Below are 15,228 nucleotides of genomic sequence, written 5' to 3' on the forward strand. Positions count from 1 at the left end.
CAGATTCATTAAGGCCCTCAAATTTAATATCTTGATATTACCTCCAAATGATGTTATACATCTAATCATAGTGATACTTTGACAGGATAAAGAGGTAACCTTCATCATCTATTTTTAAACTTATGTTCCAGACGTCACTCCCTATAGTACTCTAGAAATATTTTTTTTTATAAATCCTATAAAATGTATTGTGAACTATGCTTTTATATGACAGTAAATCTGCTTTTGTGGGATGTATGCTAATTTATTTATTCAAGGAAAACAGTTAAAATATGCTACAGTTTTAATAACTTTGTTTTGTCATTTCTTTACTGTTATACAGGAAATTTCCAAGCCAGCATGTGAAAGGCTCTGGATCACTATTGTCCCTGACAAAGTAACACTTACTTAGGAAAATAAACATTAATTTCTTTCTCTGCCACTTATTTCATTAGCTACTGTTATCAGAGAATAGGAAATTTTATGTTTTTTTCAGCTAGTCTGTCAGTCTTTAGGGACTAAAATTTAAAATCATTTTTATGGGAAATACTTGTAAAATATATTCAACAGTCCCTTCCCTTGGGGGTGGAACCTGTAATCTCTTGTTGGTGACTCAAAGGGTCCTGTGTGTGTGTACATTAGTTTATATGCTGGGATAGTCTTAGAGGCTTCATTCCTTACCTTTATACCACATCATGCATAATCTTTTCCCTTTTGAATATTTGGGGCTGCTTCTTCCATGTAGCTAGATCCCAGGCCTGTCACTTTTCCATGTTGTTAACATGCCTGCTTCTAATATCTGTGGGCTGGGAAACTAGATAGAAAGTTTTGTTAATAATAGGTTCTGAGTGGGGATTTGAGAGTCTTTCCATTAGTTTGTACTTTAAAATGTGTAGATTTTAGACATGGCAACATCTCTAAGTCCTCTAATCACTCAGAGGACTTTTTTATTTAAGTATGCTATGTTCTGAATAGCTTAACTTCCTAGAAAAGGAAGTTCCCTTTAAATTAGCTATCACTGAATTTGGAATATGGCCATTTACCATAAATAATCAGCTGCTTTAAGTCATCTCATCTCCAAAAAAACTCAAATTTCACAGAATTACCTGTTAGTGATACTTTTATTGCCAGCACTTACGTTAACTTTGAAATTCACATTACTGGGAGGCCAAATAATATTAGATAAATATGATAGGCACTCTCTCAAGTCTCATTTTAACCTTAAGTTTGAACTGTTTTGTGATGTTAACAACAAGTAGGAAAATATATTTGTGTTTTCCTGCTTTTCCTTTTTTTCTCAGAGAGATGCTAGTAAGAATTGGATATAAGTAAACTATAGACTGCACAGTGATTTTCTGCATGATTGAGTTTACCATAAGCTTTCCTGTATTTCCACACAGTGCTTGATTCAACTTTCTCATAACAATGTTCCTGAAAATACCACTTTTTCAACAGATATCCTCCCTACGTATTTTTCTTTTTGTACCTAACTTTCTTTCTTTTTCTGTCTTTCTCTATCTCCTGCTCTTGGTTTGGAGCTAGTCTCTCTGTTTAATTGTCATAATTAAAGCTCAAGCAATCTCTTAAACATTCACATGGCACTTATGAGTGAAAACTCATTCCTCTTTTCCCATTCTTGTTATTTTCAGTGTCTATTTTATTTAGAGGAAACATTTAAATATTTTTTTCAGAGAACAAAATATTGTATTTTATGGGTTTTTTTTTAAATTCATAATAAGTAAATGGCCCATGATTGAAGAGTCCCAGAAAATGGGGCTAAACGTTAGAGTCAAAATTCATCTTGATAGAATGTACCAGAGCAGGAGACTCCAAAAGACAGTTTGGCAATTTTCCCAACTTAACTGAAAATTTTGAAGCTCCTTTTAACTTCATGGGATAAGCCATTTTAATGATTTGTTGAACAGGCCAATAAAGTTAATTCTTAAATGATGTAGTTTTTAAAAATTAACTTGTTTGTATTTTAAAACAGTATTTGGTTTAAATACTGATCTGTCAAACTGTGATAGTTGCCTAATAATGAGAGCTTGTAATTATCACTCGGTGCTCCTTACCAATTCCCATTAAGCACCTCTCCTCTATGGAAATTATACACTGTACACTAGTAGGAGAGGAATTCTCCCTTATTGTGGTTGAAAGTTTTATAAGTGTAAAGTAATATGAGCTCCAGCCCATTGTTTTATTTAGAGAGAGAAATAGCAGCAGCTGCTTTTATGTTACTTTTGTCTTTGTAATGGCCAAATTCCTACTTTCTAAGCAACATTTTGTTTTGAAAGAAAGAAAATAAAAGTTTTCTAAATATTAGCTTTATCTCTGAATATTAGCTGTTTCACATGTTGCTATGATATGCATAAACAGCAATGCAGGTGAAAGGGAACTAACTATAAATACTGAGGCCTGCATACTTCTAGTTGCAATTGTAGTAATTAAAGAGTTAAATGAAACCTAAATTTACTATTTCTGATCTGGAAATAAAATAATTGATTTTTGTGCAGGATATCAATAATGCTAAAATGATATGTATAGAATTTTCATCATTGGTTACTGAATTCATCTAATTCTGTCTGTTTGGATTTGTATATTCTGGACCATGGGAGAAAAGCTAATAGGAAAAATAATGCAACAGAACCAGTGGTGCTGTAAGCAAGTTAGTTTTGTTCCCAACTCTAACTGATTGTAAGAGAAAGAAAGAGGTGGGGGAGGAGGGAGACATTGACTTACTCTATATTGAGCATCTAATAATACTTGAAATCCAAAGCTCTACTGGTAGATTTATTTATTATTTCATGTACCATTTGACCATGATTTACACTGTTAATTTGGAAAGGAAAATTTTCTGCTTAAAGAGATAGCATACAGTAGATGAGTTGACATTTACACAGATTTTGGAGTACCTTAGCTGCACATTAGAATTGCCTGGGGAGCTTTTGCAAAGTGGAGTACCCAGGCTGCACCCTAGACCAGTTAATATTAGAATCTCTTGTGTAGTCGGGCCCCATGTGCAATCAAAGAGGAGAACCATTGTAAGAGAAAGTGGTGAACTTCATTAGAGGCTTCATCTTGAGTAGTGTTGAGAGACTTTATGTAGGCTTTTTACACTGTTTTAAGGCTTTTATGAGATTTTCAGCTTAGGAGCATAATTACTATTTACATTTGTTCTTGTGAGTCCATATAATTCTCATAAAAAAGAAATGTATTATAGTTGCCTTTTAGTAAACTTCTTTTAACATTGCCTATTAAAGCATTAATATTAACCTTTATTTGTTGACTTAAAAATCACTGGAACTACTAGTTTATTTGTAAATCTATTTTATGACATTTATACATTTTTAGGATTTTTAAAAGGTAATTTCTTATAACATACATCTTATTATGAAATACAGGAGAGAAAGCTGCTTAGGAATTTCTAAAATGGGTACATGATTTGCAATGTTATAAATGACGCCATATCTTCTGGGCAATCAAAGTGATCAGTTAATATCATAGTGTTTTAAAATGCTATGAAATAGGTTTTTTTTGTTTCTGTAAACTATGTTTCTGTGGGACTGAGAAGCTATATATTGGGAAATCTGGGGATATAAATTCCTACTACTTCATAATGAGAATATCTAAGTATAAACATACTGTATTTTGGACCTTCAGCTGTGTTTGCCAATCACTTATCTGAAAGACTAAGTCAAGCATTTGAACATCCTGGAGCTACCATAGTATAACTGGATAGCATGGTAACTGTTGCCATTTCTTTTACTATCCTCAGGTTGGATCGAACGAAGCAGAACTACCCTCATGTTCTGAGTCTACCATGAGAGTTGTATTAGAATATGATGAACCAGTGATTCTGAAATAGTGATTATTTCTAGATGTGCTTTTGTCAGATGTATCCCTGAATTACGTTATTACATTTCAAGAGTCATAATGGTTCTCCCAGAAACAATTATCTGTGTTTTAATATCTCACATTTATTAATCTTCAACTAATCAGAAAAATTATGGTTGTTCACTTTTTTAAATATGTAGAATACAGTCATGTAAGTGAAGGTTTATGCTTTGTTACGTTGGAGTAGAAAATTTGAGGTGAAACCAGATCTTTCTTTTTGATCACATTATTTTGGTAGGACCAGATGGATCATACTTCTTCAGGTCATCATCCAAACAAAAAAAGAAAGGTAGAAAAGACTGAATTTTGTAGTGTGTCTGTTTTTATTAAGTAATTTTGATGCTGCAAAAGCAAAAATAGAACATATTGGAATATCAGAGTGATATTGATATAGGGAATATGGAGATTTCCATCTAAATTTTTAAAGTAAATGTAAATGATAAGTGACTTTCATATGTGTTTTGAAACAAAGATTTATTGAAGTTTTAAAACAATTTATGTTAACATTCTAAGTCTACATATATGTACTTTATATTTTCATACTTTGCTTTTATGTTTAGCAGATCTTTTCAACTTCTGCTGTTGTAGGAGTACCTAAGTTTCTATATTAAGTGAAAGAAACATGTTTATATTTAGAAAAAATTGGTTGTTAAGAAAGTTAAGTTACATATATATATATGAATATATCAGAATTTTAATGAGCTAAGGGTACTTAGATTTATTTAACCTTTTTATTTTACAGTAAGGGTGCTGTGGTCCAAGGCATTAAGTGTTTTGCCCAAATTTTGTTTCCTACTTAATGACAGAGCCAAAACTAGAATCAAAAATCTACTGATCCCCTCCCTTAGAGTTCTTTTTCATCATAGCATTCTGTTTTAGAGGAAATAGGGCAACTCTGAATTTACAAGTAAGCAAATTGTTTGATTAAAAAGTAACAAATAGAGCTCACTTTGGCAGTACACCTACTAAAATTGGAACAATACAGAAAGGATTAGCCTGTGCAAGGATAACACATAAATTCATAAAGTGTTCCATATTTAAAATAAAAAAGAAAATAACAAATACCAAATACTGTCAACACACATTTTATATTTTAATATTTTTTGGTTTTGCAGCATTTCAGAAAAGAAAATTAAAGTTTTCTTTTTTCTTTTAAGTAGTTTGATATGAAACTTTCTACCCAACTTTCTCATTTTTCCTAACAGTTTATATCTACAATTCTAAGTATCACATTTGTGTGTTCTATAAATGTGTGAAAATTGTTAATATTTAATGGCAATCACTATGATTGACTCATCTTTTGAATCTCCTCTGACACTGTCCATAGTTTGGATGTTGTGAAAGGAGATGTTCTTTATAGTGCCTATTTTATTTAATAATAATGTAGTCTAACTCATATAATACAGTATCTATGACAGTATTTTCAATTGTATTTAATATTTTGGTCTCAGTGCATTAACAGATGAAATTTACAAGCCAGTTTTTTATCTTTTTGCCAAACAGTAGGTTCCTGATTAATAAAACCTTCAGATAAAATAACTCTTTTTCTTAGAGCATTTATAATCTTGTTAACCTTTGGAATTCTGAAAATTTATAGTGGGTCAAATTGTTCTTGCATATCATTTAGGCTTTCCTGTGGGTTTTAGATTTACTGTGAATAATGAGTGTTTTCAGATACACCACACAATGGTGACTTGTTAACTACTGTATTTATATGTGAGATAGACTAGTTTTAGAAATGGCCACATGATACCAATGTATGAACTTCAGCCTATTAATGGATAAATAATGGCTTTTTAAATTTCTCTTTCAGAGCAAAGGAAGAATTATGCACGTGACAGCATCAGCAGTGTGTCAGATATATCCCAGTACCATGTTGAAGTAAGATGTTCTGGTGTTTGATAATATTTAGATTGAACCTTAAGGGACATAAAATTGGAAGTAAAATCAGAATTATGTTTTATTTTATTCCTATAATGTATTTTAAGTTGTGTTGACTTTCAAAAATTTTTATGAAACTGAAATGTTACATATGAAAGTATCTTATTAGTCTGTGGTCTATTTTCACAAAGAGTACATATTAATAAGTATCATAATTACTATTCATTTGTTATTGCCATCCTTATTTTGGTTAAAACAGGACAAAAGCTTCTATTTTGTACTATAGAATCTTCTTGAAACTAAGCCTTTGACAGTTTCAGTGAGTGGTTTTATTTTTAGTTTTATCTAAAGTCATTACTGGTTTCATTTAAACAATGGTTTCTTTTTTAGTTTTTGCCCTATTGTTATCTTTTAAGATATTTGCTCTTGGAATTTATTTAGGTGACCTCTGCTTATAATAGAAAATATTTAAGCGGGGAGGTAATTTCAAATTGATCTTATTTTCAGTTTTCTATCTATCTCAAGTATGCTTAATTAAATTTAAACAGTTTTGTTTCATTAAGTGGTTTCAGTAGATTGAAGAGTTTGACAGCTATTACAGCCTATAATTGAGCCGTTGCTACTCTGCAGTATCAGTGTCCATGATTTCAAAGCTGCCATATAGATAGCCTGCTATTTTTCAGCATTTAGATAACCATAATAGAATAAAATGGGGGAAAGTTTATTTTAAAGGAATGTTATTTAAGCTGTTAAGAATTTGTTTTTAATGCCATGTTTATGTAGTTCAAGATGGCTCGGTATGAAACAGATTTAGATAACTTATGAGTCAAGTCATCATTTTCTTCATTCAACAAAAACCTGCTTGACTTCATTCTCTCAATTAGATAATCATAAAGTTTTAGAGTACTTTGTGTTTGTCCTTCACTTCTCTGCTAGTGAACTCAATTAGATTAATTCTACTTTCTTTTGGAAAATGTGTACTAAGAGGTTGTGTATGTGTTTGTGTGTATTATAAATCTTTTTTTTTTTTTTTTTTTTTTTTTGCCAATCATAAGCACTTGACTACCTTTGTTCTGGATCGGAAAGATGCTATGATAACTGTTGATGATGGAATAAGGAAGCTGAAATTGCTTGATGCCAAGGGCAAAGTGTGGACTCAAGATATGATTCTTCAGGTGGATGACAGAGCTGTGAGCCTGATTGATTTAGAATCAAAGGCAAGTTTGTAAAATTTATATTGTTTTCCAAGAAGCTGCAGAAATATTAATGTTTACAATCAGGCCAAATTGTTTGAAAATGAGTAAAAGTTTGACAAAATAAAATATTTACTTTATTTATAGAATGAACTGGAGAATTTTCCTTTAAACACAATCCAGCACTGCCAAGCTGTGATGCATTCATGCAGCTATGATTCAATTCTTGCCCTAGTGTGCAAAGAGCCAACCCAGAACAAGCCAGATCTTCATCTGTTCCAGTGTGATGAGATTAAGGTAAAAGAATGGTGACCTTTTTTTTTCCCCTTTGAGCAGATGTTCTGGCAGCATTACCTATTTTGATCATATGGCCAGCTATTAGATACTAGATGTTTAGTTTCTCTGAGAATTTTGTAGGGCAAATAAATACCTTAGTATCTTCCTTAGAGTTTCCATGCCAAATAAATAAAGGGGAAATTAGAATGATATTAAAAAGTCAAATGTATTATTATTTTTTAAAAAGGTAGATAATATATTAAATTCTCATGAAGTACCTTGGACTTATAATTAAAAATTGATTCTTCTGAAATCATGCTTTGTGGATAATAAATAATCATGCAATCTTAATTTATTCTGCACTGATCACATAGCATGGATGATTGCAATGAAGTACTTAGACATATCCCACGATATTGATTTAAATTCACCATTTAATTATATGACTTGAATAATTGCTCAAGCTTTGTGATCCCCAAGTGATATGAGAAAATAGTTGAGCCAGTAATAACAGGCTATCCTGAAAGTTTCTATTTCCAAGTACAGTGTAATTTCAAATGATTATAATTTGGGATGCTTTATTGGACCTTAGAAGTTATCTCCAACCTTGAATGCCTTTATTTCCTGAGTTGATTTCTCTAAGAGAGAAATAATTTTGTGTTAATTGGTACTTTGCCAAAGCAGTAATTTATCATTTTGATTATAGATTATGAAATATCCAAGTAACTTTTATCTTTATAAAGAAATTCTGGAAGATTAGCATAAAGAGTCACTTAATTTTTCTGTATTTTTGACATTAAAATATGATAGAATAAATTAAGATTGACTAAATATGTATTTTACAATTTTCTTCTAATTTCAATTTATGTCATAGATGACTTTCTAAAAATCTTATTTGAAAACAGCTGGCATTTAGGTAATTTGTATATGTGACAGTCATCAGATTTTTATGTAGTACCTTTTGAAAGTCATAAGTGTATTAAGAATTTTGTAAGGTTAAATGTATTAAATCAATAAATATTAAAGGGGGAATATTTTGCTCTGAAAATATAGTAAAATTTAATTCAAACATTTTGAAAACAGAGGACTAAGTTAAAAAACATTTCAAATTTGATATTTGTATCTGTGCTCTAAAAGTCCCCCTGGGAACTAAGAGTTGCTATTCTGAGTAGAGTTTCTGGATTTCAATTTTGAGAACAAAGAACTTGCTTTATTTGTTGTGGGAGGGTGATAGTGATGGGTTCAAGATGGATTTACTGAATACTGTGACTCTGCTGGGACTCAGGGGTTTGTTTCAGTGGGTTAATGAGTGTCCAGTGGATGTTGTGGATGAGAAAGGGCGGGAACTGTACTCTCCATGCACTTGCTTCTTCTGACCCCTTCATTTCTTCTCAGGTGGAGATGTTTACCCAGTCTCATGTTCAGCATGTACTTATACTCTCAGCATATGCACATCCTTTTTATGTTTGCCTATGTTCAAGAATGGCTTTTCTCCTAGCAGAATCAGGATTAGATAATCTTTAAAAATTCCTTCAGCTTTTGCACCCTGTCCTCATATAGTTGACAATTAAAAACTTCAAGAGTCATGTTTTAAAAGCAGACTTTAAAAAAAGACTTTTTGCATCAAGATACTTATTGATTAAAACAAGGAGCATAATCCCTTTTTCTGTTTTAACCTGCATATCCAGATTCAGAAAAATCTATAACCTTCCAGGTAACTTGTGTCTCATTGCAGGCAAACCTAATTAGCGAAGATATTGAAAGTGCAATCAGTGACAGTAAAGGAGGGAAACAGAAGAGGCGACCTGATGCCCTGAGGTAAAAACATTAAAAGAAATTAAGGAATAGAACCGATTTGTTTTTAAGTCTTTTTTTTTTACCCTAAAAGTTTAGAAAAATTATTTTCATTGGAGGTATATTATTGTATTTTACTGATTACAATCTGTAGTCTTAACACACTTGCTCTCTCAAGTTTGTCAGTATATATTTGCTCCTTTTCCCTCCATGTTTCTGATCTTTCTCTGATATGGCTTCTCTTACTGGTGTTGGAAGTCACAGAGAGTCATGAAAAGATAAGTGGTGTTTTAAGAGAAGTTAGCTTAGGGAAGTACAAACCAGACATTAGGGCTGTAATTGGTCCACAGCCCTTCCAAATCACATGAGACCCAGAAAAAAATTCAATGTAGTTTTCAGCTGAATTTTGATTGTTTTGTATTTTATGCACATTTATAAATATACATAATATGGAATGGTTAGGAGCTCTTTATTGCCACTTTACATAGTTCTTTTCAAGGTTGAATCATAAATTGAGAGAATTGATGTGTTATAGAAATAGAGATGGTAAAAATTCAGTTTGTTTTCATCTTTTTTAGAATGATTTCCAAAGCAGACCCTGGTATACCACCTCCACCAAGGGCTCCTGCCCCTGCACCCCCTGGGACTGTTACCCAGGTGGATGTTAGAAGTCGAGTGGCAGCCTGGTCTGCGTGGGCAGCTGACCAAGGGGACTGTGAGTAGTTTTAGAAATAACACTTATTGAATACTTTCCTGTGGGTTGTGACAGTTCTTGCTTTCAAATTCTGATGCTGATTTCTGAGCTGAAGCCTGAGGTTAGTTTTAAAAAATTAAATCTTAGATAAAGAAAAGTTAAGCATTGAATACTGTTTAAGATTACTATCTGTGAGAGTTCAGACCAGCCATTTAATAAATATGATATTAATAGGAGAGTCTTTTTTCTTTTTAATGCCAAGAGAGGAAGTTTCAGTTGACTGAGAAAAAGATGGTAATAGAATATATACCAAATAAGAGACTCTTTTTTTTTTTTATTTTTAGATTGTACTTCACATTATTTCCATTTATTATTATCTAACTACTGTCCCTTTTGGGACAGATTTGTTGGGGTAATGGAAAGGATGCAGGACACAGGTAGGGTATTGGCAGTGGAGGGGGAAAAGTCACTCATCATCTAGCTAAACTTGTTAAAAGGGCTCTATGCGTGTAGCATAATTTTACCTTGGCATTCTTTTTAAAAACAATTATAACATAGAACTTAGTGTAACTTTTTATATGTCAGAACATTTTACTAGAATCTGAAATTTTTATAACCAGAAAATGGCTTAAATTATGTTTGGTCCAGTCTCTCCATTTTAAGGATGAGTAAATTGTGATTCAGCAAATTTGAATTTGATTAACTCTAGAGCCTCACATTTTGCCTCCTACTCCAGGGGGACTTCTTAAATCACTTATTCTTTATCCAGTAAAGTATTATTCATACAGGATATATGGCAGTGCAGTTAAACAATATAACTTACTTACCAAAATGAGTGACATGGGACTCTACTTTGAATATGGTGTGTCAAAAGCTGAGCTCTGAAGCAAGAACTAGATCTGTCTACCTGTGTGATCTTGGAAAGTTCTCTGTACTTGAGTCTCATGTAAAATGGAGATAATAATTCATAGGTTGCTGTGACTCTGAAAGCAAATAATGCCTGTAACAGTACCTAGAGTTCATTTTTTTTCTGAATTATTTTCCAGTTTATTTTGGTTTCTCGTATTCTTAAAGGTATTTTCAGAGGGCTACTTGTAAGCACAGCTACCAGAGAGATGAAAGAAAGAAATCTCTGAAGCATCCATTTTCAAAAATAAAGTAACTGTTATTGCTTATTTTAATTTTATAAGTGTTTCTGTTTTCAGGAATATATAAGTTTCTATTCATCCACTTTGTATTTAAAATGTTGTGTTTAAAACACTAAGGAGGAGTTTATTGTGTTTTCTACTTTTTGTGTACTTACAGTATTTTTGTTATTGTTTTGGGGGAGGGGATTTTTTTTGTTTTTTTTGAGAGTGGTCAAAACAGTCTTCCTTGAATTGGAGGAAGGATAAGACAATCTAAGTTTATAGACATTGTGAACAAACTTGTAAAAACATGTTAAACCTAATGCAATTTACAACAGAGAGAATTTATCCCCAGGGGTTTCTTAGCCCTCATTAGATTTTGTCTGAAATACTCTCTGCCATGTCCTTTGTTTATATTACAGTGAGATAAGGTTCTCAAAACTTCTAATTTACCACTAGGCCAAACAGAACACACTTATCACATGAGGTTCTGTCTGGATCCGGGCTAGTTATTAGTTGGAAAGCCCCCCAAAAGAAATATCGTAATGATCCCTCTGAAGGCTCTGGTTGACGCAGGCTAAACAGCTCCTTCTTTGAATCCCTGGAGTATGTCTACCCTTAACTTCCAAAACTGATCTCTGTAGAATTGTGGCAGTGGCACTAGGTTCCTAGTAGTGTCTCAGACCTGACAAAGTACTAGAAATACCATATCTCCCCCTCACTTTGCCATCTAAATGATATTTTGGGGGGATACTTAGCAGGAGTTTCCAATATCTATATTTCAACTTCAATTTACTGCTTTCTGTAGTAGTATACTATAGTCAAGACAGCAGCTAACTATGTGTAAAACAGCAGCTAACTGGCAATTTTTCATTTGTATAAATTTTAATTATCTTAGAGTAGTTAACAGCCACTTTCATAAGACTCAGTGATTTCTTCTTTGTTCTTTTTTTTTTTTATTGGCAAGTGTTTCAGTTATGGGTAAAGTTAGTACAGAGGAGGCATAGCAATATAGAGTTTTCCATGTATTTTATAGTTCTCTGTATTAAACATCATGAATCATGATGATGTATCATGGTTTATATTTCCATGCATGGTAATACATTTCTCCTGTTCCATCTATACATTTTAAAAGTTAATCTGCTATGAAATATTTGTAATAACCATCTGTGTTTAGTGATAGTGTTAACTGACTCATACCAGAAGGAAGTTCATGATAATGACCTCATGATTAACATCATGCTCTAGCCCTGCAGTCCCCAACCACCAGGCCAGACTGTTAGGGACCAGACCCCACAGAGCTCCATTGCTCCCCAACCCTCAGTCCATGGAAAAACTATCTTCCATGAAACTGGTCCCTGGTGCCAAAAAGGTTGGGGACTGCTGCTCTAGCCAACTGAGCAACGGTAACATCTAGAATGCCCTAAGACATTTATTTTTTAATTTGTAAATTCCTGTAGATATTTCTTTTTTTAAAGCATGTGGCTTAAAAATAGCCCAACATTGTGGGATTTAAGTTTAATTGCACTAGAATTTTAAGAAGCAGTCTACTATCAGAACTCTCAAAACTTCATTATAGTCAGTGTTGGAATGTATAAAAATCAGTAGCTTTCTTGCGTTAGAACTTAGCTACTTTTTGATAAGTGGGTGCTTAAATGCTGGTTTGTGTTTCTTACTTGTGAAGGAATTAAAGGGTGCTAAGTTAGGGTTGGTTCCACAGGTGACTGACACTAGAAAGAGGGAGAATATAGGGGACGTTACAGGGTGAACAGACATCATAAAGATATGCAGGTTGATGCTTTAGCTCTGCCCAAATGCTTCTGTGAGTGGTGGCAAGGATGCATTTCAAGGATTATGAGCACAGTTTTGATTTGTGTATCCAGGGGAGATGTTCCTTTTTGCAATTGACACTCTTTTCTAGCTAATTTTCATATTTTAATTACATATATTGGTAATGTTTAAGCAAAAGTTTGAAAGACTTGATTCTCATTTCTCTAGTTGAGAAACCAAGGCAGTATCATGAGCAGGAAGAAACACCCGAGATGATGGCAGCCCGAATTGACAGAGATGTGGTAAGTACAGCAGTCATCTTTAGATCATTGGCTTTTTTTTAAGAGGAAAAAATATTCACAAGGAAATGAAGTTGATTTACATGAAGATGTTTTGTTAAAACTTTTTTTTCAGTGTCCTTTGAGTTGTTTTTTTTCCCGTGACTATTTTTGCCTTTCTGCTAATATTTAGTTAGTAGACTTGGGCTGTGATAGAACTAGCATATTAACTGGTTTGCAAAGGAATTGAAGCTGCATTGTCAGATTTGAGAGATAGTCCAGTTTTTCTTTTCTCATAATTTTTAATTCATAATTGAAATTTTTTTAATGTCTTGGCATTTATCAGGAATATATTTTAGAATAACTAGACAATAAAAGTTAAGTAGCATTTTTAAAGAATAGATATGGAAATTTTAATGCTTTATAAAGGATAATTCTAAATTTATTTTTATTTCTCTATAGTAATTTTTTATAGAATGACAGTGCCCTGTGATATAATAATAGAATATGATGTTAACATGATTAACTTTTTACACTATACACGTTACAGGCTTATTTGGAAACAAATACTTAAAGGAATTTGAAATTTGGCATTTAATTTTTATTTCACAGTGTTACATGTTACTCTTAAAAGTTTAACCCCAGTTTCTGTTCTTTAACTGGAAGAATGTCATGTTTCACACATAATGGAGAAAGTCAACTAAGACTATAGTATATCAGACAATCAAAATTGTTTCAGTTATCTCTGAAAGCATAGTACATCATTCTGTTTTAAATTCCATGAAATAACTCTGTCAGTGCTTGATTGAGACATTTATTAGGAAAACAAAAACGCTCTGTGCTGTTCTAACAAAATGTTTCTTAGAAATTTTTCCCCCTAACTTTGTGTGGAAGAACATTATGAGAAAATTAGAGTAATTGAAAATAATAACCTGAGTAGATATTGTGAATGCTCTCTTGATGACATTAAAAATAGAGCAAAATTAAGCTAAAGAAAAATGTCAGTGTCACTTTGGCCACAGATATATTTGGTTTGATTCTATTTCTTAGAATTAGTGATAAACTTGAAATTTACATGTTGGGTTGTTTCTTTCATTTTTTTTCAACTTTCTATTCTTTACTGACTAAGAATATAGAGCTAAGGTAAAAATATTTTTGTTTTGTTTTATATTTTGTTTTATAATTTCTAATTTCAGCAAATCTTAAACCACATTTTGGATGACATTGAATTTTTTATCACAAAACTACAAAAAGCAGCTGAAGCATTTTCTGAGCTTTCTAAAAGGAAGAAAACTAAGAAAGGTAAAAGGAAAGGACCAGGAGGTAAGTCTGATTTTCTTAATCTTATAAAGATTATTCAGAACTCCAGTGCTAAACAGAGCTTCTGCTCTTGTGAACTGCTCAGCAAAACTCCATTGACTATGGACCAAGTCCCTTTTCTAGTTTTGGGGGTAACCCCAGAGACTTAGGCAAAGAGTAAGGAGAGTCCAGGGAAGAGTCCATTTTGATTCTGAGTTGGCTATAGTGAAGAAAGACCCTAGGATGCCTTACCTGATTCACAGAAACTCTGAAATTCAGGTAGTGACCATCTATCTATAGTTTTCATGAGCAATTATAAAATTAGTGTCTGTTAAAGTCATAGCTTTATTCTTCTCTTATTTGGATTTATTTTATTGTAAACATAGGACCTCATTATTTTGGTAAATATGAAGTTTGACTTTTTCATTACAATATTTTAAAATGTCAATGGATTTGAATTTTTTATCACAAAACTCCAAACAGAACATTCAGGTCACATACAAGCAATTTTGAAGTATGTTGTAGTTCAGTTATTTAAGATGGCTTCAAAATGTATAAAATTAAAATTATACAAATAATGTTTATACTTCCTCCAGCAAAATGGTATAGCTTGAAATATATAAAAGAATAGTAAATAAAAATCCGTTCCATTACAGATGACTTCCAAATCTTACTCTTGCGCAAATCTCTATAATAAGCATATGACCTTTAGCTTTGTCTTCTAGATGTGTATAGCTGGAAATAAATACCTTACCCCTACATATTCTGAAATTAAGTATTATTGCTTCTTAGTGCCTCAAACCTCTTATTTCTTCTGTTCTCTTTATGAAGGGTCTATTATCTTTTTGGTCACTCAGATCCAAATCCACAGATTCTTCTTTGACTTCATTCTGTAGCTTATAGACAACGTCAATTTTATTTTCTCAATGTCTCCTGTATCCAGTTTTATTCCCTTTTCATTTTCAAAACCAGCATCCATTTCAAGCTGTCATCATTTTTTACTCAGCTTTTTAAGCAATCTTCAAGCCTCTACTCTCTCTGCT

The 15,228-nt window shown here is 32.4% G+C and overlaps 1 protein-coding gene and 1 pseudogene across 5 annotated transcripts in view; both read left to right on the forward strand.

Moving 5' to 3' along the window:
• Positions 1 to 15,228, forward strand: part of EPS8 (epidermal growth factor receptor pathway substrate 8) — a 164,407-nt gene that overhangs the window by 108,426 nt on the left and 40,753 nt on the right. For all 5 annotated transcript variants that reach the window (XM_045554263.1, XM_045554264.1, XM_045554265.1 and 2 more), the window contains exons 4-10: positions 5,687 to 5,754; positions 6,810 to 6,971; positions 7,095 to 7,244; positions 8,959 to 9,041; positions 9,596 to 9,732; positions 12,837 to 12,910; positions 14,083 to 14,209. In XM_045554263.1, coding sequence (XP_045410219.1) covers positions 5,687 to 5,754; positions 6,810 to 6,971; positions 7,095 to 7,244; positions 8,959 to 9,041; positions 9,596 to 9,732; positions 12,837 to 12,910; positions 14,083 to 14,209 — 801 coding nt within the window. The remainder of the gene's footprint in view (positions 1 to 5,686; positions 5,755 to 6,809; positions 6,972 to 7,094; positions 7,245 to 8,958; positions 9,042 to 9,595; positions 9,733 to 12,836; positions 12,911 to 14,082; positions 14,210 to 15,228) is intronic.
• Positions 4,815 to 4,914, forward strand: LOC123640885 (annotated as a pseudogene).

The sequence above is a fragment of the Lemur catta genome, chromosome 6 (genome assembly GCF_020740605.2).
Source record: "Lemur catta isolate mLemCat1 chromosome 6, mLemCat1.pri, whole genome shotgun sequence".
Lineage (NCBI taxonomy): Eukaryota > Metazoa > Chordata > Mammalia > Primates > Lemuridae > Lemur > Lemur catta.